This window comes from Podarcis melisellensis (genome assembly GCF_964234715.1).
Source record: "Podarcis melisellensis genome assembly, chromosome: 17".
Classification (NCBI taxonomy): Eukaryota; Metazoa; Chordata; class Lepidosauria; order Squamata; family Lacertidae; genus Podarcis; species Podarcis melisellensis.
In genome coordinates, this window is record NC_138534.1 from 38,019,161 (window position 1) to 38,043,779 (window position 24,619).

The 24,619-nt window shown below is 47.3% G+C and overlaps 1 protein-coding gene across 1 annotated transcript; it reads left to right on the forward strand.

Annotated features, from left to right (window-relative positions):
* Positions 1-10,801: 10,801 nt before the first annotated feature.
* Positions 10,802-22,497, forward strand: PTMS (parathymosin). The gene is made up of 5 exons (XM_081895074.1): positions 10,802-11,038; positions 15,291-15,359; positions 18,273-18,357; positions 18,470-18,537; positions 21,467-22,497. The coding sequence occupies exons 1-5, from the start codon at positions 10,991-10,993 to the stop codon at positions 21,515-21,517; spliced, it is 321 nt and encodes a 106-aa protein (XP_081751200.1). The 5' UTR covers positions 10,802-10,990; the 3' UTR covers positions 21,518-22,497.
* The last annotated feature ends 2,122 nt before the right edge of the window (positions 22,498-24,619 follow it).

The following is a 24,619-nucleotide window of genomic DNA, read 5'->3' on the forward strand; positions in this document are numbered from 1 at the left end:
GTTATAGCATAGTCCTATACTGGTCTACTCAGGCTTCAATCCAACACACACTCACCTGGGAGCAAGTCCCTTTGAACTTAATTAAACTTACTTCTGGAGAGGCATGCATGCCATTGTATCAGAAATGAATTTGACCCATAAACCCTATCTCTATTCCATGCAAAAGTTGAGAGGAAGACTTGCTACTTCACATTTTGCTAGTCCAACATGCAATCTTGTATCTACTAATAAGATAGCCCCACTGAGTTGAATGGGGCTTACTCCCACATGTGTATAAAACTGCAGCCTGATGCACCTTACCCTTTCTAAATGTGCATGTAATTTTGGGAACCTTGTGTGCTAATGTAAGAGCTTCCAATTTAACATAAGGCCATCCATCAGAACAATGACTTTACTCCCAGCCAGGTAGGAATAGCCATTCAAAATCCATTTGCACTGGAATGGATTTCTATCAGCAGCCATAACTTCCATCTTACTTATTTTTTTAAAAAAATCTTTCAGAAAGGCCTCCAAGGCAGCTCACAACAATGTAAAACAGCACATAATAAATTATGATATTAAAATACAATTAATAAAATAGAACTTTATAATGGAGGAGCAGCAACGCAATCCACAAATGACAGTGAAATAATTTAAGGGCACTTTCAGTGTATTGTGGAATCAGTGCTGCTCATACATTTGTTTTTTGCCGCATCCACACAATAATATCATTAAAATGCCAGCCCATACTTTTTATTTTTACATTTAATCCAGATTTCTCCTTACCATAGCAAATCCAATATGTTAACATAACCCCTTATACAGTCACTACTGGTGTGGAACCTCATTAAGTGCATCATTCAATGACACAAGTGTGATGATGTTCAATGATTGAGTTCAGACATGGCACCCCTACTTCTGTTGGCTCCCCACCTGAGCACACCCTAACACAAGGGGGAGATCTTCCACTCCATGGGCCTAATTAGGCCTCCCCACTTGATCCATGAGGCCATTTCGGCCAAATCATGCCCACCAGTCCTACACTTGACTTTCTATATGACATCAGGTGTGGGGCAGGTAAAGGGGGGAACTGCAAAGGGCCTTGCGCAACATTTTCCAAGCACAGACCATCTGCCGATTGTTGGCATGTGGCTAGCACTGTGCACAGAGATAACAAGCCGCTTTGCAGGCACCTTTCGTCCCAAACCCACCTTTACCTGCCCCATAAATATATGAAGCCAGGTGACCCATGTTTGTCTGCATGATTTGAAATTAAACCACAGGGAAAAGAATGTATGATGCACTTTCCAAATGGTGATAAGAAAGGCCCTGTGGTGGGGGAGGGAATAGTCCAGCCTCAGGCTCTGAGGTGTTCTTCTGCATATTTTCTCTTTTGGGGTCCACCAATTTGGTATAGAAAGAGATTCAGCTGAGCCTTTATTGGCCTTTTAAACCTCAATGCATTTTATTGATAGCTTGTTTGAAAAGGTGGCCACACTTGGGCACTGTGTATTAAAAGCCAGGGTAAATCCCAGGGGAGATTTCTTTTATCATTTGACTGATGTAGAGTTAAATATCTTTGCAAAATTGGAATTGCTGCTGTAACCCATGGTGACCATTTTTCAAAATTCAGAGACCTTTTTCCTGACTTGCAACAATAACAAATTTAGTCCATAACCCTGTCCATTTCCCCCCCTTTTAAATCATTTAGGGTCCCTCTTGACTGGTGGTTTTTTTTTACAGGTGCATTCTGCAACATTTAACAGGCACAGTAACAGTGCATTAGTAGTGGATTTATACTGGATCGTCTACACATTGTTCCATTTTATTTGTGTGATGCTTCCCTATTGTTCTATTATTGCTTTCTGGAGCAGCACGCTTGCCCTATAGATACACCCACACACCGGAACATGTGTGCTATAAAAAGTTACAGGATTTCAGCAGGAAGTTTTGGACACACATCTATTGGAAATAAAGCCATGTGTGTCCACCTTGAAACTATTGCATGCACAAATAGTATTGAAAGTGGGATCGGGTATGGCTGCCCCATCATGAGCATAAATCATTATGAATGCACCATAAAAAGGCACATCTTGAGGGGCCCTTAATTTGCAGCACCATTTGCAGCCAGAGTTGAAATAAGAGATTTAATGGAATCAGTTAAGAAAAGAAAAAGGTGGAATGTAAGGGGATTGCCAATTTGCAAAATCTCCTTCCAGTGGATGTCTGCCCCTTTCTGTCTTGTACTAACTAATCTGAGGTTCTATTTAATAAAGTGCCTATCAAAACATTAAAACCTATGGCAGCTTTGTGCTTTAATGGTACTCATGAACAGTGATGAACATGTATTACACGGTCTGCCTGCATTTCCTTATTGATATGAAAACATTTCCTGGAATACCATGTTTTTCTGTTATTTCATACCAGTCTGTTCTGCCCACATTGCTTGACCTGATATATTGGGACAGTGCTAATCTAAGCACTTTATGTGAGCTGCCTTCAAAATGAACTTGGAAACTACAAGTGGTTCAAAACGCAGCTGCTAGATGGTTGAATGGGGCAGGTTGCAGGGGTCATATTATGCCAATTTTAATACTTCATTGGCTCTCAGTTGCTTTCTGAGCCCAGTTCAAAGTGCTGGCGTTAAACTTCTTAAAGCCCTAACTGGATATGAGTAGGACTGCTTTTTCTCACATAAACCCATTCCTTAGAAGCTCTTATCTGGATCCCCTCACTATGTGAATTATAATATAACCCATAATAGCTCCAACCTTTCAAAAGTTGGTTTCACACACCCCACCCCACTTCCCTGTTCGTGTTCAGGCACTAGTTTTATTTTTCCAAAAAGATTCCAGGATTCCCTTGAGTTTTGATCGGATCTTTGGCTAGGTGTTTCTCTGATCTGTGTTTTTGTATTGCTACAGACACTATTTTTTTTTGTTATATATGAAATAGCAACACACACACAAACATAATTAATAACACAGATATATTATGCATCCATTAACACATATAAATAAATGATTTGTTAGCTGCCAAACACACACAATATCCCAGGAATCTTTCCTATCTGCCTGAGGGCTTCTCTTACATGGCAACCTTTTATGATGGGAGTGGTTAACTCTCACCTAAGGCCAGTACAATATTAGTAACAGATTGTGCTGCATATTGTTGAAAGCTGAAACTATTCTGGTGCTTTTAATAAGAGGGAATTATGGTCCTATAGATGCACCAAATAGAAGTCTCTCAGGTGTGCTGCCCTGGTTTTTTTCCCCTCCTCCTCGTCGTCGTTTTTCAAATGTGTTATCAGGCTAGTTTTGCTTGTGAAATAATATTCTGAGGTAACCAACAAGCTAAATTGCACCTCCCCTCCTTCAAGCCACGATGGGAAGACCCACTCCCCTCATTCCCACCCCTCCAGGGGACACTCCGCCCCACGGCTTTCGTGAAGCGAAATCCTCCCGTTTGTTGCCACGGAAACTGTCGCCCAAAACCCAACTCCCTCCCCCATGGCCTCATTCCCATTCCCTCCATTTCTTCCCTCGCGCGGGGCGCTGTGGGTTCTCCCTCCCCCTCCTTCCCTTCCCCGCCCGGCAGCCAATACGAAGCCTGTTGCTAAGCCTCCTGCTCATTTGAATCGTCCAATCGCAGTCCCCGTCCCTGTCCTCTCCTTATAAGGGGAGCAAAAAGCGCTGCGTCTCCGTCTTTCAACCACACGAGCTCCCTGAGCTCCCGATTAGAGCGCGGGAAAAGGGAGGGAGGAGGAAAACAACGGCAAAACACACACACATAACACACACAACACAACACAACAACACAAAAAACCTCGTCTTCTCCCGCCCCCTCCCGCGGTTTGCCTCGCGCGGACAAGCGAATTAGCCCCGCCCCGTATTAATATATTGGCCTGGGGAGGAGTTCTGAGGGAATAAAATGTGCGAAGCCGGGAATTATTCTGGAACTGGGTGTGGACAAGACGGGAGGGAGGCGGGCTGCGAGCGAAGGCAGCTGGAGTGGAAAATTCCAGTCAGGGGAAAGCAGGAGTGGGAGGGAACCTGTGCGAGGCTCCGGCTCCAGACTAATAGCTCCTCGCCATCTTGTTGGCGCTCGAGCTGCGTTTTCTTTCCCGAGCGAGATCCTTCGGTGCTTCAGTACCATAAAGGTCGTGCGAATAAATGCCACGAGGAGGAAAGACAAAAGACCCTCGATCCTCGCTATAGAAGGATCGCGGGTGTGGGCTCGCGTGTCCATGACAATGTTGTTTAGTCGTGTCCGCCTCTTCGTGACCCCCTGGACCAGAGCACGCCAGGCACTCCTGTCTTCCACTGCCTCCCGCAGTCTGGTCAGACTCATGCTGGAAGCTTCGAGAACACTGTCCCACCATCTCGTCCTCTGTCGTCCCCTTCTCCTTGTGCGCTCCATGTTTCCCAACATCAGGGAGTCTTCTCTATTCATGAGGTGGCCAAAGTCTTGGAGCCTCAGCTTCAGGATCTGTCCTTCCAGTGAGCACTCAGGGCTGATTTCCTTCAGAATGGATAGGGTTGATCTTCTTGCAATCCTCCAGCACCATAATTCAAAAGCATCAATTCTTTGGCGATCAGCCTTCTTTATGGTCCAGCTCTCACTTCCATACATCACTACAATGGTACCTCGGCTTACATACGCTTCAGGTTACAGACTCTGCTAACCCAGAAATAGTGCTTCAGGTTAAGAACTTTGCTTCAGGATGAGAACGGAAATTGTGCTCCGGCGACGCGGCAGCAGCAGGAGGCCCCATTAGCTAAAGTGGTGCTTCAGGTTAAGAACAGTTTCAGGTTAAGAACAGACCTCCGGAACGAATTAAGTACTTAACCCGAGGTACCACTGTACTGGGAAAACCATAGTAACTATACGGACCTTTGTTGGCAAGGTGATATCTCTGTTTTTAATACGCCTAAACTGGGGGGGAGGTGGAATAGGTGTTAACGGGAAGGTTTGACAGGAACTCAATTCTTAACATGCTGTTTTCTTGATTTCTTCTTCCAGTATTCAGAAGGATCTTGTTTATGTGTAGTGGAGCGTTCAGCTACACAGGAAGTGTGAAGTGTTCTACCCTGGAAACACAGGCTTGCTGCCTCAACTAACAGCAGGATGTCTGCTCTGAAGTGTCACCCGCTGCCCCCCAAGTAATGGCGATCTCTGCAATTTAGGAACCTAGAAACACATTGCAAAAAATCAGTCCATACAAATTTGATAAAGCTTGCTTCTACAAACACACACACACACACACACACACACAGAGGCCATTACTGTAGGCACTTGCCCCAACTTTTGCTACCCAGCTCTTATTCAAAGTGCAAAACATAAAAGATTCCACAGAATTTGCCTGTTCTGCATTTCAAAGCCTACTGAACATAAGCACTTTTTTGTTTTGTTAAAAATACACATATCTCACCATCCCATTATTGTATTTATATTTTAAAGACTGTTAAAGGCCCCTATTTAAATGAAGTGCTCAGCATCTCGTGATGGCTCCCGTTGTACTATTACCCAGCCCTATTGAGTGTTTTCTGCAGCGATCAATCAAGCTAGAAGACCAATTGGAGAATTTACAAAGAATGAATATGTTTTAACCTATTATTTGTGGCAACTTTTTACTTGCAAGAATAAATGGGATTTATTTATTTTGAAGGCTTATATCCTGCTTTTTATTCCTGGGAGGCTCTCAAGTCAACTGACAAAAGATTCCCACAATAAAAATTAGCATGGTAATTGCCTCACAGTATTTGGCTTTAATTGTGAGGGCACCAATAGAAAAGCTAGTTGACAGGGCTGTGGGACCACATGCTCTGGATCCTGTTTTGAAGAGGAGCAGCTCATGGAGTTATGAATGAAGGCAAGAATAAAACTGGTTGTGGGTTGAACATTTTTAAAGCAATGGATATAATTTTGGATTTATGTTATCAGATATCAATTGAATATATTTTTTCTGTGGCTTTCCTGATAAAAGGACTTTTTTACTTGATTTTTTACCAAAGGCCAAGGTAGTTCCAGATACTGAGTGTTTCCCAAGAAGATGGAAAAGGCAGCTGGACCAGCAGAGGAGCAACGAGAGAAATTTTCTACACAGCTCCTGTTCCCCAGTTGCTGATGGAAGAAGAGGAGCTATCCAGGAGCAGAGAATCATAGAATCATAGAGTTGGAAGAGACCACAAGGTCCATCGAGTCCAACCCCCTGCCAAGCAGGAAACACCATCAGAACACTCCTGACATATGGTTGTCAAGCCTCTGCTTAAAGACCTTCAAAGAAGGAGACTCCACCACACTCCTTGGCAGCAAATTCCACTGTCGAACAGCTCTTACTGTCAGGAAGTTCTTCCTAATGTTTAGGTGGAATCTTCAACTAACTTCTAGCTGTCAACTGAGGAAAGCTCTAGTACTTTGGATATGTGGCACCAGCCTTTGAAGGCATTTCTAGGGTAGGAGATAGGTACTAAGATCATAGCTGAGGATATGAATCTCACCATGGTCAGATCGGTTCCTGTTGAGGTTTACAGATCCAGCACCTACTTTCTTCTGCAGGAGTGGTTGGAAATATTAGAATGCTCTTGGCCATCATTGTGTTCCCAGCAGAGTTTTTCTGAGTGACCCTGGTTCATCTTTATTGTGAGCCAGCAGATGCTGCAGATACAGATCTAGGAGAGCACAACTGGTTCAGTTGCACTGGGCACAGAGCTTCTGGAGTGCCACAGCAGGCATCACAACTATGAAGCAGTGGCGTAGCGTGGGGGGTGCAGGGGGGGCCGGCCGCAGCGGGTGCAACATCTGGGGGTTAGGGTTAGGGGGCGCAAATCCACGGGTTAGGGGGTGCAAATTACTTGTCTTGCCCCGGGTGCTGACAACCCATGCTACGCCACTGCTATGAAGTCCAATGGAAGGCGAGAGGCAGGGGGCACTGGATTTTGGTGTTGCACAGGACTCTACTGAAATTGGAGCCGCCAAGGTCGGCAACTAGAAGGTGTTAAGGAACCCTCAGAGCTCTACCAGACAGCTCTCTTTCTACATCTCAAGACAAAACTGTTCCAACGTCATCAAAGTTGTTTGAAGGAAGCATATGTGTGGTTGCTGTTAGACCCACTATTTGCCACTTCCTGGGTAAAGTGCTTTGAGTGAGTGGTGGCTGTGCCAACTTCATTACGTCTTGGATGAGACAATTATCAGGATCCATTTCAGTTGGACTTTAGGCCTACATTTGATGCAGCAACTGTCTTGGCCATCCTGATAGATGGTCTACACCAGAAAACAGAAGGAGCAGGACCTTGTTGATTTTGCTGGACCTCCTAGTCGTCCTCGATATCAGCAATTGTGTTTATCTGGATATGCTCTCTTAAGTTGGGAATTGTGCACATTGCATTGTGGCGGTTTTATTCCATTCTGGAAGACCAGCTTTGTTTAAAAACATATATTCCTTTTTCAGAATAGGAATACTTATGACAAGCTGTGTCTTGATTAATCCTCTGCTTGTGGCACGTGCTACACACAAATGGGGGTAGTTGAATACAGAAGACTGGAAACTGCATTATTTCAGCTTCACAACTCTTGGGTTTCTGTGCTGAAACTTCCACTTTTCTAGCTTAAAAAAAAAAAAGTATTTAGGCCCAATGAACGTAATGATCCAATTGGCAGAAATAACAGGAAAGAGTCAAAAGGATTTGTTACATTCTCTCAAGTGAAGAAGCCAGTAATGACACAGATAGAAGAAAGGCTTGTGCCTTGCCTCCTTAATACCAAACTGAGCAGCCATGTTGTTATCACAAAGTGTGTGCTGTGAGGGGCCAGATGTGCTCAACAAGTGGACTACTTATGCTTCCTTAGGAAGCATGTCATGCTGCAAGACATTTGGACCAGTTAAATAATGGAATGTGCCCTATTTCACAATAGAAGCCAATCCATATTTGTCTTTCTGTCTTGAGATATTGGAAGATGCAGAAGGAAGAGCAGAAATATCCATTGGGGGAGGGGGTGTTAATCAATGCCACTTAATTCCAAGGAGCGATTTGCCTACTTACTGTTCTCTTCCCATAGCACTAGATTTTGCCAGACTCTGGTATGAAAACACAATGGGGAGTCCAAACCAACTGACCAGTAGTGGAGGACTTGATAGTATGACTCAGTTGTGTGATATAGGCAGGTAGCCCCATCGGTGCTGTGCAGATATGATAGAAGAGGGCAAGGCTTGAAATAGGGAAAGCAAAAAAAGGGGGGGGGGAGTTCTTTTGCACAGTAAAGTGTGCACACCTACTTGGGCAGCCAATTTCAGAAGGTGGTGCAGGGGGAACCACTCCTTGACTTCCTGACATCTTTGTCCTCCATACAAATGAAACTACTGAGTGAGGTCATCATCAGGGAAGTTGAAATTAGTTGTATCTATATGGGGATGACAGCTCTATTTCTCTTTTTCACCGAACTCATATTAAGTGATGATGGTGATAAACCAGGACTAGATGGGTTCAGTAATTAACTGGATGAAGGCAAAGAACATGAAGCTCAGCCTAGACAAGACAGGATGGAGATGATTCATCTCCTCATGTTACTTATGTTCACCCTGTGCTGGAGTGCAACCCCTCTGGAGAGGGATTGCCTACAGATCCATCGTTGCCACCTGAGGTATAGTTTGCCTCTGTGGTGCTGAGCATGTTATACCAGTTTAGACTGGTGCACCAGCCGCAACTGTATCTAGACAGATACCTTGGTCTCTGTGATCTATGTCTTGGTAACTTCCAAATTATACTACAATGGTAGCTCTGGTTACAAATGCTTCAGGTTACAAACACTTTGGGTTACAAACTCCACTAACCCAGAAGTAGTACCTCGAGTTGAGAACTTTGCCCCAGGATGAGAATGGAAATCGCATGGCGGCGGCGAGGTAGCAGTGGGAGGCCCCATTAGCTAAAGTGGTACTTCAGGTTAAGAATGGTTTTGGGTTAAGAACGGACCTCTGGAATGAATTAAGCTCGTAACCCGAGGTACCACTGTACTGTAATGCAATGTATATAGGGATGCCTTTCAAGACAGTTCAGAAGCTTCCATTAGTTCAAAGTACAACTGTGAGTCTATTAACTGGATCTAGGCATTGTGATCCCATTACTCCTATGCTTCACCAACTTAGCTGGCTTTCAGTCTGGTCTGGGCTCAGTTCAGTGTGTGGATTTTGACCTTTAAAAGCCTTTATGGCTTGAGACCAGGATGCCTGAAAGACTGCCGGTCTCCACTTGTGCCTGCTCGTCCACCCATACAATGAGATCTTCAGCAGAGGCCTTTCTTTGGGTTCCCCTCCATCTGAGGTATGACAGGTGGCTTCAGGGGAAAGGTTGCTGACTATCTGATGGTGGCCTCTCAACTAGGGTATGCTCTCCACAAGGTGGCTTACATGGCACCTACCTTGATGTCATTTTGGCACTGGGAAAGGCCTTTTCCTTTCCCCAGGCTTTTTCACTCTTTGTGTTTTGTTTCTTTGCTGTTGGTGTTTGCTTTTAATTCTGCTGACTGCTTTTATACTAGTGTTTTAATGCTTTTGTTTTGTCGTAAAGTCTTGTAAGCCACCTTGAGAACCTGTTAAAGGGAAGGTTTTCAATAAATAAAATGTGTCTGTGAAGATAACCCCGAGTCAGTACATCAGTGATTCAGAGGGAATTTACTCTAGCTCAGGGAAATTTTCTTGGGCAAAATGTGATTCTTGTGAACAGAATGAGTGAAGAAGTGTGTTATATGGTGTTCGCAAAGGGGAACACTGGAAGAGGACAGGTGATCACGTAAGCAGGGGGTTCATGTTTCCTCAAAAATAATTGCCCAGGGGACTGGGGGGGGGGAGACTTGGTAAAACACCCCCATTCCTTTTCTCTGGATGCCTTAGTTTGTTCCAAGTAGTGCAAGTCTTGGGACTGGTTCTCACATGCATGTAGCTGATTTTTCACAGGTGAATGAATTGGGATAGGGAAGGTGACTAACATGGCTTGGTTACCCCTTGTCAAGTTTCTATCAAGGGGGAATGAAAAAGGATGAATCCGTCCTGTGCCAAATGGTATGGAATCTGGAGAGGGTTCTCCAGTCCACTCTGGACATGGGCAGAGAGCCACAGAATGATACGCACCCCTAGGGCTCAGCATGGCCTAGGCTGAACAATACCGTTTTTACTCCAGAATTCACTGGAATGCGAGGAGTCCTGGGTAATAACCTGGAGATGTTTCCACCGCAACAGGAACCCCGGGGTTCTGGATCGGATTCCAACTGTGGGGCACAACTCGGTTCCAGCTTTCTGCCACAGTCGGGGGTGGCTAAAGGCAGCTATCTCAAGCCTTGCAACCACGCAGACAGCAGATCACTTGCAGCCGTGCCTGGCGCAACGGAGCCAGCAGCTGGCGATTTAGGTTCTCGTTATTCTGGCTCCGTTAACACGGGGTAGTAGTACAAAGGGCACGCGCGGTCTTGCGAAGGAGAGGAGAGGAGAGCGCGACTCGAACAAAGGAGCCGGAGACAAAGCGCGGAAGGGAAGCTTCCCCAAGGGCATAGCTCTGGCTGGGGTTCCCGGCCTTCAGGACCACGCAAGCTCCCCTAACCCTCCTTCCGCAGTGAATGGTTTTGTTTTCTTTTGTTTCGCAAAGCGCAGCGTCCCCTCTTGCCGGGCCATTTATATTCCTCCTCCTCCTCCTCCTCCTGCTGGGCAGCCTTGCTTGCGCCTTCGCTCTTCCATCCAGCCCTCCCTCCTTCCCGCTCATCCCTCCCAGCCTCCCCTCCCTTTGCGCAGGTCCCTCCCTCGCCGCCGAGCGCCGTATAAATCCCTTTTTCTGGCACAGCCTCATCGCGGCAGCGGAGAACCCTGTGGCTGTGGCGCCGGGGCGAGCCGAGAAGTGCCCGTCGGCTTCCCGAGAGCTTAACCCGAGCTGCACCTGGTCCCTCCGGCCAAGCGCCTCTCCCGCGCGCCCTCGCTCTTTCTCGCCTTGCGCCTTTTCTTTTGTTTCGCTCCCCTCTTTCCAGGATGTCGGAGAAGCCCGCCGAGGAGGCTCCGGTGGAGCTGGGGGCCAAGGTGAGGACCAAGCTGGGATCAAGACCCCGGGGCGAGGGCGCCCAATGCTCGATTGCAACGAAGCAGGCGGATAGGGGCTGGTGGCGGAGCTCGCCCTTGCCCCGCTGCGCTCGGGATCGATGGCAGAGAGGGCGCAAGCTGGTTGTGGGGAAACAGTTACGGAGGGAAGAGAAGACTCGAGGAGGGTGGCGTGCGTGCGCCTTGCTCCCCGCGCCCCCGCGCCCGCCTTTATCCCGACGCCTTTCCACGCGTCTCCCGAACGACCCGCTTTTCCTTTTTTTTCCTGGTCCCCTTGCAAACGAGCTGTCGGCTGGGCTTCGGGTCAGGAAAAGAAAACGCACGCCCTTAGACGGGCAGAGAGCGGCGTGCGGGCATTGCGCTCTCGCGCCCGTCACCTTCGCGGCCAACACGGTGCGCTTGGCTGGCTGGGGCGCGTTTGCTTTCTGCCCAAAGTCTCCAGGGTTTGTGAGAACCGGGAAAGAATGCACGTGTCAGTTGGGTGCCCCTAGCTGTGCCAAAGGCGGAGAGCTTTTTCTTTTCATCCTAGTGCCATTAATCATCATGGAGAGCGGGCGGGGAGGAGGGGGCGGTCACCTTTCAAACCATGCGCCCACCTGGGTTGGGTGGGTGATCCTCAGTGTGAAGAAGGGGGGCACAGTTTTTAAACAAGGACGCCGAACCTCCCATCCGGCGGACTACGAAACCAGACGCCTAAACCGTTTCGCTTTATTAGGAAACAAAAACAGTGAAGCGGAGACGCGCAGCACAAAGCCAGGAAAAGATGGAAGGCAATTAAAGAGCGCGCGCGCGCCGGGATGTGCGTGCGCCTGCCTGCCTGCCTGCCTGCTCGCTTGCCAACATATGGGTCATTTTCCCCCGCAACCATGTTTCTTGCCTGCGAAGGCATCGGACCTTATGTCTTCGCTTGCCTTGGCGTTCCTGACTTTGTTTTGTGTCCATGTGCGCGCAAACCGCGGAGACACGTGTTATCTCCGCGTCGTGGGAACTGTAGCTCGGGTCTTGCAAGAAGGCTGCCTGCTGCGGGTGAAGCGGGAAAGTAGGTTGCGGGGCAAGGTCACCCCGAAGAGTAAGACAACACAACCCTCGAGAAGCCACGTGACTCCCTAAGGGGGGGGGGGCGGTTAGCGCCGCGTGGGATTTGCTCCTGGTATATTTACTAATGCTGGATTGGAAACGTTAATTGAAGAGGGGGTGGGGAGAGAAGGGAAAGATTAAACGAGGGAGGCAGTAGGAATTCAGTGCCGCCATGCCATTAATAGGTCTCCGTCCAGCTTCTTCGCTCCCTTGTAGCAGAATGGAAGCAGGAACGTGTAAAGCTGCAATCCTACGCACGTGTACCTGGCAGTAATTCTGAGTAAACATGCAATTTCACGGCAGGGCATACCAGGGCATAGGATTCTCTGGCCTGCCAGAAAAGAGGGAGAAAAAGATAAAAGGCAAAGGCAAACAGTACTCAAACTGTGTTCCAGGGCTTGGGTCTTTCACAATATTTTTTGATAGTTAGGCAGTCTCCTCTCCTGCACTGTAAGGATAGTCATTGATTAAAACAACCTTAAGGGCAGCCGGGGACATCGGCATAAATTACAGTTACATGCTGCTCAGACTTGCTTCTACAGTATTGTACATCTCTTTCTCAGTTTGCATGAGAAAGCTAAAGATAGTCAGTTCCGCAGCTTTGAAAATAGTCTTCCACACAAGACTTCCCCCAGATTTTAGTTAACGTACAAAACCAGGTATCTAATTGTGTGCAATGTTTGCAGAAGCAAAGCCTTGGGGCACATTGTTCCCAGGTTCACCTTATTTTTGATAGCAGTGGTTGGATCACAACACCAGTCAGTTTCGTTGTTTTACATCATACAAATTATGTCCCCGTGAGATTGTCAGTGATGGGTCTTGCATACTACATCACTTATGGAAGGTTTTATGGGCTATTGTCATGACATGACATTTCTAAGAACACAACCCTTCCAGCTGCAAGTTCAGAAAATGACCAGCGGGAGGAAAATCTGTCTGGTTTTATAAGAGAAACCCCAGAACCCCAGTCAGTTACTATTCATTATGCCCCAGGCTTTGGGAGTGGCCATGGAAAATGTTTGCCTTTTGTCTGTGTGTGAAAGGAAGAAAGAAGCTACTTTTGATTCTGAATGCATAGAAAAATGGTTCTGGTTAGAGGATTAGCTATGGAAATCTCAGATGCTGATTTGACCCTGAAATGATCAATCTGGGTTAGACTACCTCATATCTAGGCCAGTGTTCCATCTTTGCCAGTAGCAGGTTTTAGAAGCCTCATGCCTGAGTTTTGAAAGCGTATTATGCCCTCTAGTGGAACATTTATGGGATCATCTGTCCTATATGGCAACCTTTCTTACCCCGGATGCCTCCTTTACAAAGGCTTACCTCTCTCACACCATCTAATTAAGGTTTTTCTACTTTGTAGTCCTGCACAAAGGTGAAGTTGTTTTAGTGCATAGCTGGGTTTTCACCGGAACTGGTGCAAGGGCCCAGTGTTGGCACAGATCAAAAAGTGTGCAAAAAGGTGCACATTTCCATCCACCCTATAAAACCCTTTACGGAGAGCAAAATAAAAATTCTAGAGTAACCCTGGGATATGTTCCCTGCCTTATGTCCTTTGCCCATTTTCCTTTCTCAGAGGGCGGTGCATGTTTAGCAATCCTATTTTAAACCTCGTATGTAAGTTTCTTGCTTGTTATCTGCATAAATAACTAAATGGATGATGTTTCAGTATGTTAAATTGCACCCCCCCCCCGTGTGTGTGTTTTAAAGAAAGCAGCTTAGTGTAGTATAGTAATTAAGGCCCCAGGTTCTTATCTCGTTTCACCCAAGAACAAAACCACTCTTCTCTCAGATACAACTCTTCAGCCACAACATGCAGATAATATCAGCTTATCCTATTTTACAAGGCTCTGTCAGAAGAATTTTGGAGATAAAGATGAAATATTCCGGAACACATAGAGGGAACAGACTGCATAAACATACTGCTATTCTTACCTATAAACAGCCAATAGCCAAGCAGAAACTACCACACCATCTGCTATCTATTTCAGAGAGTTACTTATTTGCTGTACATCTGGACGCCTCTTGAGTTATCATAGCCAAATTTTGCATGTTGGTTCCTGAGATAAAGGAGCAGGTTTTCACCTGTGTTTGGATAGAGTTGGACACCATTTTGAATCAAGATGATGAACCGAACCTTAACTGCACTGCTTTAAAAGCTGTGCTGACTCTCTGGGTTTCTTAGCACTCAGGAGCAACACCAGATGGGAGGTTGCTGATAGATGTATTAATAACTAAAGTCAAATAAGTCGTTGCCCATGAAAGTCAGGTCTACATCATAAGTGCAGTGACCAGCAGTGTAGACATTTCCGATTAGACATCTCCGGCTAGTCTCTGTAAACGGCAGGGTGAATCGGGTGTTGAATTTAAATCCCAATCAGTCTCAGCCGGCATGGGCAATTGTTCAGGGGATGATGAGAATTGCAGTGCAACACCATATGCGATGGGACGGCTTCCCCAGAAGTTTAAAAAAACAAAACAAGGGTTCCTTTTTAGAAAGAGCTAAATTTTTAACTTCCAAAAATGCTCTCTGAAGGATCTTAATGATGTTATAGTGGCATATAAACAAACAACAACAAACCACGGGCACAGGCAGCCCTAAAACGAGGCGCTGTGAGGTGGCTGACAAATTTCATGCGTAATAATAATAGACTTGGAAGTAATTTTGTGCAAGCTCCAGTGGAATGAATGGGAGCCGCGTGGCAGCAGGCTGGCAGATTGTGACACATGTTAATTAGTGGGAGGAAGCGCCCATTTGGATGATCAGTCTTGGGCACCAAAACGTCATGGGCCACAGTTAAATCACACCACGACCACCAAATGTTGGCAAGCCTTCAGCTGGTCTTCCACCGCGAGGCTTCTATAGCTTGAAAAACGTTGCCTAGGTTTCCCTATTTGTCACAGTGACAAGGCTCTTAATCTCAGTGATACACTGCGGGCAATTCTAAAAGCAACCTCTCCTTTTTGAAACGCTTAAACATGTTGCCTTTGGTATTCAGCTATCTGCTCTCCTATTGCCGGTAATTGAGCCACGCCCTCCTCTTCACCGATTTTATTATTTCTGTCTTATTATTACGCAATTCCTGCTTCTTCATATTAGCCCTTCTTTACAGCCCCTCTAGTATTAAGCACACGTATTTCTCTTCCTGTCTTCCAGGACCTGAAAGAAAAGAAGGAGAAGCATGAGGAGAAGTCTGCCCGCAAAGAAAAGAAGGAGATAATAGAGGTAACTGGGCAGATATTTGGTCAGGCATAGGCAAACTTGGCCCTCCAGATGTTTTGGGACTACAACTCCTATCATCCTTGACCACTGGTCCTGTTAGCTAGTTGTAGTCCCTTGCCTATGCCTGTATTTGGTTGAGAAGCAGAGAGAGGTTGGAGAGCATGGCAAGGAAGACAGCAAAGTGAGGGTGTGTACAGGCAAACACTTAAAAAAAGAGACACCGGGTTTTGGTTTTGCCTCTTCTGACTCTTCACATAGTTGCCTCAGCCATGAGTGCTGGTTTCCTCTTGCCATTTATCTTGCTCCACCCACGATGGTCTTGTTTATAGCACCATTTGTACAGCTATAATGGAAAAGATCCTATGGTGCCTGGCGTTTTTAAAGATTTATTCATTTTTTTTAAGTTGCAAAATGCTTCAGGGGGAAGAGGGGAGGCTTCTTTGTGATGCCAAAAGTGCCAAACTGAGCAGCTCTCTGCACATGTGCTTTTTTTTTTTAATGCCCATATAGACTTTTCCTAAGGAAAACTGGAAAAATTAGTACCATCTAGAGGCAAGGCTGGGGTGCAGGCTGGGGCAAAGCAGAATAGGCAAAGGAGTGCCCATCAGAATATACGGTTGGACTGAACGATTTCCAAGTTCTGCCACTTTGGGGCTCCAACTTGCAGGGATAGGAAAGGGGAACAGGAACTGCTGTTTCTACTCTCCTGCTCCATCAGATCAGCAGCAGAAGAAAGGGCTATCTATTTGCTGCACCGGGTTGTCAACCCTGCTCCCTTGAAGGCTGTGGACAACTCTGTGGTGGGCAGACATGCCAACAAGTGTAGCTTTTCTTGTGATGGAGATCTGCCGGGAAACTGTGTCCGCTGAGCGAGGAGGGTCACTTAATTTGGGGGGCGGGGGGGGGGGAGGAATCTGCCATGCAGCAAGGGAAAGGTAGGAGGGAAAGGTGGCAATCTTAGCTGCCCTGGAGAATTAGAATGTGTGGCAAGCAGGCCATGCTGCAGTCTACCACTGCGTCCTGCTCCTTAAACAGGTATCCTGAGACCTAGTGGAGAGTTTCAGGTGCTAAGAATTACAAAGTGGGGTTCATGCTGACTTCTCTAGGGTGCAAAAATACCTCTCGTGGAGGGCAGCAGGGAGAGCAAGAACCAGAGGCGGTTTTAGGGTAGTTCGGCCGACCTGGGTGCCACGCTGCACGGGGTGCCACAACAGTGCTGTAGAATGTAGCGTGAGAGGTACGGGAGTGCCAAATTTTAGCGTCGCCCAGGGCGCTGCTGAAATTTGAAAGCCCAAAGTGTGCTACTGCAGTGAGTGGGTGGCTGTATATTCAGTCCCAAGATGATGAGCTGGGTTTGCACGACTGCAAGAGTTTCTTGTGCTCTCAGCATCAATCACAATGAGATGAGATGAAGAAGTCCCTAAATGAAAAAAATAAGTCTTAATGTGGAATGGTGGTTTCTTTAGTACAGGGGTCAGCAAATGTTTTCAGCAGGGGGCCAGTCCACTGTCCCTCAGACCCTGTGGGGGGCCGGACTATATATTTTTTTGGGGGGGGGGATGAATGAATTCCTGTGCCCCACAAATAACCCAGAGATGGAATTTAAATAAAAGCACATATTCTACTCATGTAAAAACACGTTTCCCGGACTGTCTGTGGGCTGGATTTAGAAGGCAGTTGGGCCAGATCCGGCCCCCAGGCCTTAGTTTGCCTAGCCATACTTTAGCACCTAGCTTGAGAAGACCCATGATACATTCAATGTTGCATTCTGTGGCGAAGCAGTTGCTTCTGGGAAATAGGTACAGAAATACTTACATTTTGCTTGCCTCTCCCCTATTTCCCACCCTCCCTCACAAAGCTAATAAGCTTCAGGAGATGGGGGTTTAGACTTGGCAAAAGGTCCAGACCCTCTCCCAGAACACTGCTATCCTCAACCTCAAAATAGCTCTGCAGAAAGACTAAAATCAAGGAAAATGCCAGTCACTGATCTTCTGCATCACATCTAATTTGAAGATCACAGCTGTTGCTAGTTCTGTTCTCTGTACCTGCTGGGTGAGCACAGCCTTGGTTAGGAGAAGGCTCTCAGCTAAGAGTCCATCTGTGTTATGAGCAGCTACTGCTATCTCCTGATCAGGGTCAGATTTGCTGAATGAACATCCGCACATTCCAGTGTCAGCCTCTCCCATGCCCTGACAAGAACCAACGTGGAAGTTCACCCAGAGAGGAGAGCTGTGTTTTGAATAAGAGAGCAGTGGCTGTGTAAGGAAAACTGGCAAGAAGCGAATATGGCCAGAAATGAAGCAGAATTCTCGTCATCCTCTGTAAAGAACAGAGACTCAAAGTGTAAAGGGGACAGTGCAGGGAGTTGCTTAAGCCACAACCAGCTCCTCTGAAGAGGAGTAGGGTATCTGTGTGACAGTAAATGAAATAAATATAAATTGAGCAGAATCAGTCCTGTATACCTGAAGGAGCATCTCCACTCCCATCGTTCTACCCGGACACTGAAGTCCAGCTCTGAGGGCCTTCTGGCGGTTCCCTCACTGCGAGAGGCCAAGTTAGAGGGAACCAGGCAGAGGGCCTTCTCGGTAGTGGCGCCCTCCCTGTGGAATTCTCTCCCACCAGATGTCAAAGAGAACAACAACTACCAGACTTTTAGAAGACATCTGAAGGCAGCCCTGTTTAGGGAAGCTTTTAATGTTTGATGTATTACAGTATTTTAATATTTTTTTGGAAGCCGCCCAGAGTGGCTGGGGAAGCCAAGCCAGATGGGCAGGGTATAAATAATAAAATTATTATTATTAGAATTGTTGGGCTCTGGAAAGTGGAAATTAAGACGGGGATGAGCTTTTGGGAAGGCAGAGCATGTCCCGGAGACACTGACACAACTGCTGCCTTCTGTGGGTTTGCATTATACAGGACGATGAGAATGGAGCCGAGGAAGAGGACGAGGAGGAAGACGCAAATCCTGAGGATGTGGATGACGACGAGGACGAGGACGAAGGTGAGAGTGAGCAAACCGCTTGTGAGCTGTGCTATAAATGAATGCTGCCTTCCGTGGCTGGTTGACTGATCTAACGTGTGTTTCCCACCCCTCCCCTTCCCTCAATTCCAAGACGATGAGAACGAACAGGAGCCAGATTCACATGCAGTGAAGCGATCTGCGGAGAAGAAGCAGGAAGAGGTTAGTAGAAACGATGCCAAGGATGGCAGGAGTGGGGAGAGTTCTGTTCCGCCAAAGAACTAAGGGGACGTATGAGGAACAAGTCCACCCCAAGGCACTTGGCTTCCTAAGGCACAGAACAAGATGGTGGCGCCACTCAGTTCCAAGTACACAACCCAGCTGGATTGATAGATGACCCTGAACAACGCATGACTCTCATCTTGTGCCGGGGTCCACGTGTAAACGCATAAAGGCAGGAAACCTCCCCCCCCGAACAACCCCACCCCCAAGGTGAAGGGCTGCTTATCCTGTAGCGTGAGAGCTCTGGCCGTGTCTCGAAGCTGGTTGCAGCTGTGGGGTGGGGTGAACAAATACAATGGTACCTCGGGTTAAGTACTTAATTCGTTCCGGAGGTCCGTTCTTAACCTGAAACTGTACTTAACCTGAAGACCACTTTAACTAATGGGGCCTCCTGCTGCCGCCGGGCCGCCGGAGCACGATTTCTGTTCTCATCCTGAAGCAAAGTTTTTAACCCGAGGTAATATTTCTGGGTTAGCGGAGTCTGTAGCCTGAAGGGTATGTAACCTGAAGCGTATCTAACCCGAGGTACCACTGTAAATGGAGAATGGGTTTCCTCTGCTCTCCATTTATGTATTTATTTATTAAATCCGCATGCTTTTGAAAATCGCAAGGCGGTTCACAACACCAAAAATGCAAAACGAGAAGACAAAATGCACTGTAAAACGAAAACATACCAATAACACCGCCACTCCCACGGATGGATTTAAAAGGGCGTAAATGGTCAATCAGCCCAAGACCTGGCTGAAAAGGAACACTTTCACCTGGGGCCTAAAGATAACGAATGCGCCAGGCGAACTTCCCTGGGGAGAGCATCCCACAAATGGGGAACCGCTGTAGAAAAGGCTGGTTCTCATGTTGCCCCCCCTTCAGACTTCTCGTGGGAGAGGCCCCCAAAGCAGGGCCTCAGATGTTGATTTCAGGGTCTGGGTGGGTTTATGGGGGGCGAGGCGATCCTTGAGGTATTGTGGTCCTGAGTCCTTGAAGGCCTTTTCTGGGTCAAAGCTGGGCGCTTCTTCTAAGGGCTGAGGCCTTGCCCTCCCAGCGGCTACTCACAGGTAGACGACAGAACAGCTCTAGGCAATTTGTAAGTCGGCCATTAAGCATGTTGCGGCAAGCCAAAGGCACGGCCGTCTGTGAAACGTGAATTGCTCACTCCCATTTGGTGGAAGTGAGGTAACGGCACATCTATCATTTATTTATGTGAAGCTTTTAGACCCCACCCTTGAGCCGAGCAGGCTCCCAGAGTGGCTTGGGAAGATCGATAGCAGACTTGCAATCTAAAAAGGCATGGCATACTAGGAAAAATGATTGCTGGGGAGGCGGTGGTGAAGCTTCCTTAGACACTGGGTCTTAAAGCTGTCATTCTTATAAAGCAGTTCCGTCTAGGCAAATTCTGGCTGTCCGGAAGAACAGCAGCCCCTCCCTGGAAGCACCCATCCCCCCCCCGAAACCAAATTTGGGGGGCTTTGCACTGTGCTTCAATGTTGTTCTGCATCCTCCATTCACCCACAAACTCCCTGCACAGTTTCCTACAGATCGGATCTCTGCACCTCAGTGCTGCACACACTGGTGTGTCAATGTGCAAAGCTGCTGGTAATTTGAATGAGCTCGGGAAACACTGCTGCCTCGTTCGAGTCCTTTGTGATTAGAGAAAAAACAGGAGATGCCCACACTGCAGAAGATAACCTTCAGAGCTCCACATCTACTCTCAGTCCTGCATTTACCATATTTTTCACCCTATAGGACGCACCGTCCCATAAGGCGCACCTAGTTTTTTTGGGGGGGGAAATAAAGGGGAAAAAATTATTTCCCCCCCCCAGGCGCGGGGCTGGGGAGGCCCGAGCTTCCCCCGACCCCAGCCCCCAAACAGGCAGCTCTCTGCAAGCCGTGGGAGCCCAGCGCTGGCTCCCGCTGCTTGCGGAGAGGTCCGCGAAGGCTGGAGAGCGAGAGGGGTCGGTGCGCACCGACCCCTCTTGCTCTCTAGGCTTCAGCGAAAGCCTGCATTCGCCCCATAGGACGCACACACATTTCCCCTTCATTTTTGGAGGGGAAAAAGTGCGTCCTATAGGGCGAAAAATACGGTATTTGCATTGCACCACATGCTAGGGTTTTGGGGCAGAAAACAGCTCAAATAGCTCAAGGTTTGACCTAGTCCACTACAGACAGTGCAGGTTACAAGTGTGTTTTCCCTTCCCCTGCCTCTTCATTGCATACTGGAAAGAACACCACCAACATCTCCTTAACCACAACTCCCCCATAGCTGCTGAGGTCCCCTCACAAATTCTGCAAAAACAAGTTAGAGATGAGCTTGCGGTATCCCCAAATCTGGGAGAGTTGTGCACAGCTATTAACCAAATGAAAAACAACAAAGCCAGTGGACCTGATGGGGTACCTTCTGAAATCTTCAAAGTGGGTGGAATTGAACTTGTACAACAACTTCACAAGCATACAGTGGTAGCTCAGTTTAAGAACAGTCCGGTTTAAGAACGATTTGGTTTACGAACTCTGCAAAACCGGAAGTAGTGTTCCGGTTTGAGAACTTTACCTCGGTCTAAGAACAGAATCCGAAAGGTGGAAGGGCACTGGTGGCGGGAGGCCTCGTTAGCATCTCGGTTTAAGAACGAAACAGATTAAGTTCATAAACCAAGGTACCACCGTACTTGTTCATTTGTTACATTTGTGTCCTGCCTTTCCTCCAAGATACTCAAGGGGGCGTACGTGGATCGTCTCCCTATTTTACCCTCCCGGCAACCTTGGGTTCCACCAGTTCCACCAGGCAGCATTGAATTTTTCAGGATTCTCTGGAGACACATGGTTTATGGCTTATGACTAAATGCATCCGTGTTTTTTTTGTTGTTATTATTTACAGGACGAAGTGGACCCAAAGAGAAAGAAAACAGAAAACGGCTCTTCTGCTTGATCCCCTCCCTCCCCCACCCTCTTCTCCACTATCTGTTCCCCCCCATCTTCCTTCCTCCACCTGTGCAGGCCCCCACTTCTGTGCTGTAGCCACAGAGGACGAGAAGGGGTCACAAAAGGCTTTCCAACGAGGACAGAGGAAGCTGAAGATGCTCTTTCCTAGCCCCGAGATCTGTTCCATATTACAGTGCTCCCTACAGCTGCTGATTTCTTCCTCTCCCCCCCCCATTCGAATATCCCCAATATCCAGAAACATCGCCCCTACTTCTTCCCAATCACCCTCTCAAAATTGCTGCCTAACTGGAGATCCTCACATGCCTCTGCTTTTTGATACATCTTCTGTAAACTTCTTCTGCCCTGGACAAATTCCCGTCTCTCCCCCCCCCCCACCTTTCCCCTTCTTTTCTTTGGCCCCTTACAGAATTCCACAAATGCGGTGTGGAAATTTTATGGTGCTGAAATGTTAAATTGGGTCCAGAGCCTGGGATGTAAAAGGGGGCAGGGAATCTTGCAGTGATTTGTTCCTTTGTCCTGTGCCTGGTTCCCTTTCCATTGCTGGGAAAAGGCAAATATATAAATATATACATACATATATATACACAATTTAAATGTGTTTTTAAGTAAAACATAGACAAGATTTTCATTATTAATACATTTTTGTACAAATTTACAAGGCAGGCAACAAGCTGGATCTGGTCGACATTTTTTTCTTCTTCCAGAAGGCGAAGCTTGTTTTTAAATGTGTAAAGTAATAATGTGACTCAGTGTGTGTGTTCCTCATTTCGGGTTGTTTTTAAATTAAAAAAAAATTAGGGACCAAATTTTGATTTCTCCCTTGTTCCTTTCAGGGTCTTTAGTTGTTTTTGTTTGTAAATTAACGCAGACCCATCTGCAGTATTTTCTATGGCACAGACATTATGAGGATGAGAAATATAAATATATATATTGTTTAGCACTGTAAATAAAAACCTTTCAAAAAGATTTCAAACAGTCCATACGTGTCTTGGGGTGTTGGTTAATTCTGGCGCACATCAGCGTCTAGTGCAAGTCAGCTCACCTGTCACACTTATGTAGCCAACAATATAAACTGATTTATTTATTTTAAAAAGGTAAACAATGGTCTCGTGGCTCTTGCAGTGGGTGTCCTACCCAGGAAATGGAACACCAGTGCTACAACGTCCGGTGTTCCCAAGACTATGCAACCATTTTCACACAAAAAATAAATGAAAAGGAGAGATGCAGCATAGTAGAGTACAGGTTCCATTTTCATGATAAAAGTACAGTGGTACCTCGGGTAGAGAACTTAATTCATCCTGGAGGTCCATTCTTAACATGAAACTGTTCTTAACCTGAGGTACCACTTTAGCTAATGAGGCCTCCCGCTGCCACCGTGCCGCCGGAACACAATTTCTGTTCTCATCCTGAAGCAAAGTTCTTAACCAGAGGTACTATTTCTGGGTTAGCGGAGTCTGTAACCTGAAGCGTCTGTAACCCGAGGTAAAGGGACCCCTGACCATTAGGTCCAGTCGTGGCCAACTCTGGGGTTGTGGCACTCATCTCACTTTATTGGCTGAGGGAGCCATGTACAGCTTCCGGGCCATGTGGCCAGCATGACTAAGCCGCTTCTGGCAAACCAGAGCAGTGCATGGAAACGCCGTTTACCTTCCCGCCAGAGTGGTGCCTATTTATCTACTTGCACTTTGATGTGCTTTCAAACTGCTAGGTTGGCAGGAGCAGGAACTGAGCAACGGGAGCTCACCCTGTCACGGGGATTCAAACCACTGACCTTCTGATTGGCAAGTCCTAGGCTCTGTGGTTTAACCCACAGTGCCACCTGCGTCCCTTCTGTAACCCGAGGTATCACTGTATAAGAAAGGTGGTGGTCACAAGACTATGAAATATTAAGGAGCTGCTGTAGGTAAGAACTTAAAAGCCCTGCTGCATTCAACTGAAGTTGTCTAGGTACTAGAATACCTAGTTCAACATCCTGTTTTCTATAGTGAACAACCAAGCAATTGCTGCTGGGAAATGCAGGAGTAGGACGTGAGGTCAGTAGTCAACTGTCATTCCCCACTATCCTGGTGGTGGTATGTGTCTACTGTAAAGTAGTAGGGATGCGGGTGGTGCTGTGGTCTAAACCACTGAGCCTCTTGGGCTTGCCGATCAGAAGGTTGGCGTTTCCATGCGCTCTAGTTTCCATCGCCGTGTTCCGTTGCACCAGAAGTGGTTTAGTCATGCTGGCCACATGACCTGGAAAGCTGTCTGCGGACAAACGCCGGCTCTCTTAGCCTGAAAGCGAGATGAGTGCTGCTACCCTATAATTGCCCTTGACTGGACTTAACCATCCAGGGGTCCTTTACCTTTTTACATTACTGTAAGAAGTGGGTGGCACTGTGGGTTCAACCACAGAGCCTAGGGCTTGCAGATCAGAAGGTCAGTGGTTCGAATCCCTGCGACGGGGTGAGCTCCCATTGCTCGGTCTCTGCTCCTGCCAACCTAGCAGTTCAAAAGCACATCAAAGTGCAAGTAGATAAATAGGTACCACTCCGGCAGGAAGGTAAACAGCGTTTCCATGCACTGCTCTGGTTCACCAGAAGCGGTTTAGTCATGCTGGCCACATGACCCAGAAGCTGTACGCTGGCTCCCTTGGCCAGTAAAGCGAGATGAGCGCTGCAACCCCAGAGTTAGCCACAACTGGACCTAATGGTCAGGGGTCCCTTTATCAGTGGCGTAGCGTGGGGGGTGCAGGGGGGGCCGGCCGCACTGGGCGCAACATCTGGGGGTTAGGGTTAGGGGGTGCAAATCCATGGTTTAGGGGGCGCAAATCCACGGGTTAGGGGGCGCAAATTACTTGCCTTGCCCCGGGTGCTGACAACCCACGCTACGCCACTGCCCTTTATCTTTAAGTAGTGGCCATTGTCCACTTGCCTGTCTTGAGAGACAACAGAATGAACCTCCAGGGATGAATTCAAACTCTTGCAGCACCAAAAGGGCCTCTCTGGGGCACAAGCCTGGGCAGTGTGTCTGGAGGTCTTGGGCTGCCCAGATGGCAAGACCCATCTCTTGCCCCCACTTATGTGGTCCAAAGGAAAATGGAGCAATA

Bases quoted from the DNA above. Each gene is read 5' to 3' on its own strand.
- PTMS (XM_081895074.1), top strand. From the start codon at position 10,991: ATGTCGGAGAAGCCCGCCGAGGAGGCTCCGGTGGAGCTGGGGGCCAAG. The intron at 15,360-18,272 runs GTAACTGGGCAG...TGCATTATACAG, and splicing joins AAAAGAAGGAGATAATAGAG to GACGATGAGAATGGAGCCGA. The intron at 18,358-18,469 runs GTGAGAGTGAGC...CTCAATTCCAAG, and splicing joins CGACGAGGACGAGGACGAAG to ACGATGAGAACGAACAGGAG.